Source organism: Piliocolobus tephrosceles, chromosome 21 (genome assembly GCF_002776525.5).
Source record: "Piliocolobus tephrosceles isolate RC106 chromosome 21, ASM277652v3, whole genome shotgun sequence".
NCBI classification, from domain to species: domain Eukaryota; kingdom Metazoa; phylum Chordata; class Mammalia; order Primates; family Cercopithecidae; genus Piliocolobus; species Piliocolobus tephrosceles.
In genome coordinates this window covers 10979867-10984160 of record NC_045454.1, presented here as the reverse complement: position 1 = coordinate 10984160, position 4294 = coordinate 10979867, and the positions used below count along the sequence as shown (strand labels likewise).

Sequence of the window (4294 nt, the reverse complement as noted above, 5' to 3'; positions counted from 1 at the left end):
AAAAAAAAAAAAAAAAAAAATGCATTAAATCTTAAGTACAGCCCCACAATGCAGGAACTGTTATCTCCATTTTACAGCAGAAAACTGAGGCACAGCGCAGAGAGGTTAAGTTAATTGCCCCAGATCACACAGCTGTAAGTGACTGAGTTGGATTCCAGCCCAGGTCTGTCTGCTCCGGGGTCAGTAAGCCTAACCCTTCTCTCCAGTGGAAATTTCCACTCCCAGTGTGTATGGGAGGGAGGGTGCTGCAGATTACCCTGCCGGCTCTTTTTAGCTCTGAGATGTTGGGGGCCTATGAGGCTAACTATCCTGTAAATAGGATTTTCCAATCTTGGGTTTGCTTAACACCAAAAACATCTGAGACATCAGCTGTGCTTGCAAGCGTGGGGCGATGTCTGCAACACGTGCAGGCTGTTGGGGAGCGGGACTGTGTTCGTACCTGAGTGTGAGGCACAGGGTCATCTGTGTGTGAGCATATTTTTAGGACTGTTTTGTGGGGGTTACAGAAGGATCTGAATTTGTGAGTCTTATTTGTTGCTATTCCCCAATCCCCTGTTCTGGGCCAGCCCCTGTCCTGGTGACACACTAGTGACCATGACAGCTCCAGCGCCACCCACCTGGGGCTCCCAGTCCTGTGAGGGGAGACCGACATGTCCTCAGACAGTGGCAACCCCGATGGGGCAGGGCTGGGATAGGGGAACCCAGAGGGGATGGCTGACCCAGCCTGGGGTCAGGGAGGGCTTCTTGGAAGAGAAGTCTCTGCTGAGACCTGGAGGATGGGGCTTGAGAGGTGGGCTTTCTTCTAAAGGCCCTAGGGAGCTATGGCAGGTTCAGAGGAAGGGAGGGTCGGGGCGGGTTTCAGCATTAGAAAGATGTGGATGGGGCCAGGCGTGGTGGCTCACGCCTGTAATCCCAGCACTTTGGGAGTCCGAGGCAGGCAGATCACGAGGTCAAGAGATCAAGACCATCCTGGCCAACATGCCAAAACCCCACCTCTATTAAAAATACAAAACCTGGCTGGGCGTGATGGCACACGCCTGTAATCCCAACTACTCGGGAGGCTGAGGCAGGAGAATCGCTTGAACTGAGGAGATGGAAGTTGCAGTGAGCCGAGATCGTGTCGCTGCACTCCAGCCTGGCGACAGAGTGATACTCAGTCTCAAAAAAGAAAAAAAGAAAAGATGCGGATGGCTGCCACATAGGGAAGCCCATATAGTGTCCCCATGAGCTTGCAAAGCCATCAGGCATGCTTCTGAGTGCGGCTGTGGTCTGGGGGCATCTTGTGTCTATGTCCGGCTGGCTCTGCAAGGGTCAGGGTGGCCTGTGTGTTCCCTCTCCAGGACCCCATAACCTTCCTTCGCTCTCTGTCCCAGAGGCCAGCCTCACCAAGGTGCCCCCCTCCTCCCTGGTCCAGGAGCGCTCCTTCTTTGTCCGCATGAAATCCACGCTCACCAAAAGGGGGCTGCACGTCAAGGCCTCGGGGTACAAGGTGGGTGTGAGCAGTAAGGCTCCTGTATTCCAGCCAGCCATGTCCCCGGATTGAGGGTGACCGAGGGAACCAGGCTGGTGGCTTCACTGGCTGCAGGTGGCTTAGGGAACTGAGTCTGGGAATGGGGGGGTCACACAGTGCCCAGCACTGGGGGACAGCGGGAACCCAGCCCAGTGATGGTCCTCTTGCCGCCACCGGCCCGCCTTGCCCCTCCAACCATGCCCACCACCAGCAGGTCATCCACGTGACTGGACGCCTTCGGGCCCACGCCCTGGGCCTTGTGGCCCTCGGGCACACGTTGCCTCCGGCCCCCCTGGCTGAGCTGCCACTCCACGGACACATGATCGTCTTCCGTCTCAGCTTGGGTCTCACCATCCTTGCCTGTGAGAGCAGGTACCGGGGTTGGGGGCTGTGGCAGGTAGATCGGGGTCACAATGGAGATCTGGGGGTACATGGGAAGTCAGAGGGAGCGCCGGGTCTGCAGGGTACGGCACTGTGGAACCATGGGAGGCGGGACAGCAGTGGAGGGACAGGGTGATAGGGAGAAGGGAGGGAAGGCAGGGGACCAGGGCAGAGGCCTGGCCCAGGGGTGCCTTCGGGGATGGAAGAGGGGCTGTGTCTTGGGTCCAGGCCCTCCTTCTGGGGCTGCAGAGCTTGGCCCATCTCAGCCCATTTCTCTGGCCTCTCTTCTCCCATCCATTTCCTCTCCTGCACTCCACAGTGGAGACAAATGAAGTGCTGAAATAGCCCCATGCTCTGAGGCCTCCAGGGTGCCTAGGGCCTTGCCACTCAGCATCCGCCTGAATGCTCATGGCTACCCCGGGAGAGACACTGTTTTGTGGTTTGTTTTGAGACGGAGTCTCACTCTGTCACACAGGCTGGAGTGCAGTGACATGATCTCAGCTCACTGCAACCTCCACCTCCCGGGTTCAAGTGATTCTCCTGCCTCAGCCTCTCAAGTAGATGGGATTATAGGCGTGCACCACCACAACCAGCTAATTTTTGTATTTTTAGTAAAGACAGCGTTTTACCATCTTAGGCAGGCTGGTCTCGAACTCCTGAGCTCCAGTGATCCGCATGCCTCAGCCTCCCAAAGTGTTGGGATTACAGGTGTGAGCCACCACACCTGCCAACACTGTTTTGCACCCATTTTACAGCAAGGGTTTGAACCCCAGGTGACTCTGGAGCCAACTCTGCCTCTCCCCCCACCCCGTGGTCTTGGACTCCTCCCCTCTTCTCTGTCACCCCCCAGAGTCAGCGACCACATGGACCTGGGGCCCTCAGAGCTGGTGGGCCGCAGCTGCTACCAGTTCGTCCACGGACAGGACGCCACCAGGATCCGCCAGAGCCATGTGGACTGTGAGACCCACCTCCACCCACCACGCCTGCCTACCACCCCCAGACCCGAGTACCCCACTCCCTGGTCCCTGGAAGTCCTTCAGGGCTGCCCACGGTGCCTCCTGCTGCACCTACAGCTCCAGGGACTCCATTTAGCACTGGAAGAGCAGCAAGGAGACTGAGTGATGCCTTGGGATGTGGTGGGGGGGGCGGTATCGGGGGGCTGTGGGGTTTCCAAAACACCCAAGAGGCCTCACTGCTGGGCTACCTCTCAGTCTCTCTGACTCTGCCTCTCTCTGTGCTTTCACCTTTTATCTCTTCTTCCCACTGTCTCCCTGCCCACTCCCCTGCTCTCTCTCACTCCGCCTGTCTCCTCCTATCCACCTGTCTCTCTCTGTCTCGTCCCTGTCCCCACCCCACCCCTTCCCGTCTCTCCCACCCCTGGGCTGGGCCCAGTGCTGGACAAGGGTCAGGTGATGACTGGTTACTACCGTTGGCTGCAGCGTGCCGGGGGCTTCGTGTGGCTGCAATCCGTGGCCACGGTGGCTGGGAGCGGGAAGAGCCCCGGGGAGCACCATGTGCTCTGGGTCAGCCACGTGCTCAGGTGAGGGCTGTGCCCACCCCTCCTGCAGGGGACGCGGGGCCCTGCTCTCTCTCCCCACCTCCGGTGAGGGTGCTTCGGAGAGGGCTTCTAGAATGGGACGGGCCCTCTGCAGATAGGAAGGCGAAGGAGGGGAGGATGGTGAGAGCAGAGGCCCAGAGTGGAACGGTCTTGCTGGCAGGAGACAGAGGAGTCACCAGGGGGAGGGGGACAGTATCTCTGAGGAAGGCAGGGGCAGGCTCACAGCCTCCTTAGGCTCAGGTGAAGGGTCTGAACTCTTGACTCTGGGGCACTGGGGAGCCATGGCAGGCTCTTACCAGGGGAGGCCCCCAGAGCACAGCAACTAATGGAAAGAAGCAGTAAGGGGTGTTCCAAGCAGAGAAAGGGTTCCAAGCAACAGCCTGACCCTAAAGGTAATGCTTGGGGTGGGAGTAGAAAGCAGTGAGAAACCAGCCTGAAGATGATGGCCTGGCCTTTTGGTGCAGGGGCACTGGGGAGCCATAGAAAGCTTTACAGCTGGAGAGGATCATAGTCAAATCTGCTTTTTAGAAAGACTGCTCTAGACTGGACATAGTGGCTGATGCCTGTAATCCCAACAATTTGGGAGGCTGAGGCAGGTAGTTTGCCTGAGCCCAGCAGTTGAAGACCAGCCTGGACAACAAAGTGAGGTCCCATCTCTATAAAAAAAATTTTTTTTTTAATTGGCCAGTTACAGTGGCATGCACCTGTGGTCCCAGCTACTCCAGAGGCTGAGGTGGGAGGATCACCTGAGCCCAGGAGGTCAAGGCTGCAGTGAGCTGTGACCGTGCCACTGCACGCCAGCCCGGGCAACAGAGTGAGACCCTGTCTCAAAAAAAAAAAAAAAA

The 4294-nt window shown here is 57.7% G+C and overlaps 1 protein-coding gene across 1 annotated transcript in view; it reads left to right on the top strand.

Moving 5' to 3' along the window:
- Positions 1-4294, top strand: part of NPAS1 (neuronal PAS domain protein 1) — a 25040-nt gene that overhangs the window by 16885 nt on the left and 3861 nt on the right. Inside the window, exons 7-10 of the mRNA XM_023182257.3 lie at positions 1374-1489; positions 1725-1882; positions 2742-2848; positions 3284-3431. Of these exons, the coding sequence (XP_023038025.1) occupies positions 1374-1489; positions 1725-1882; positions 2742-2848; positions 3284-3431 (529 nt within the window). The remainder of the gene's footprint in view (positions 1-1373; positions 1490-1724; positions 1883-2741; positions 2849-3283; positions 3432-4294) is intronic.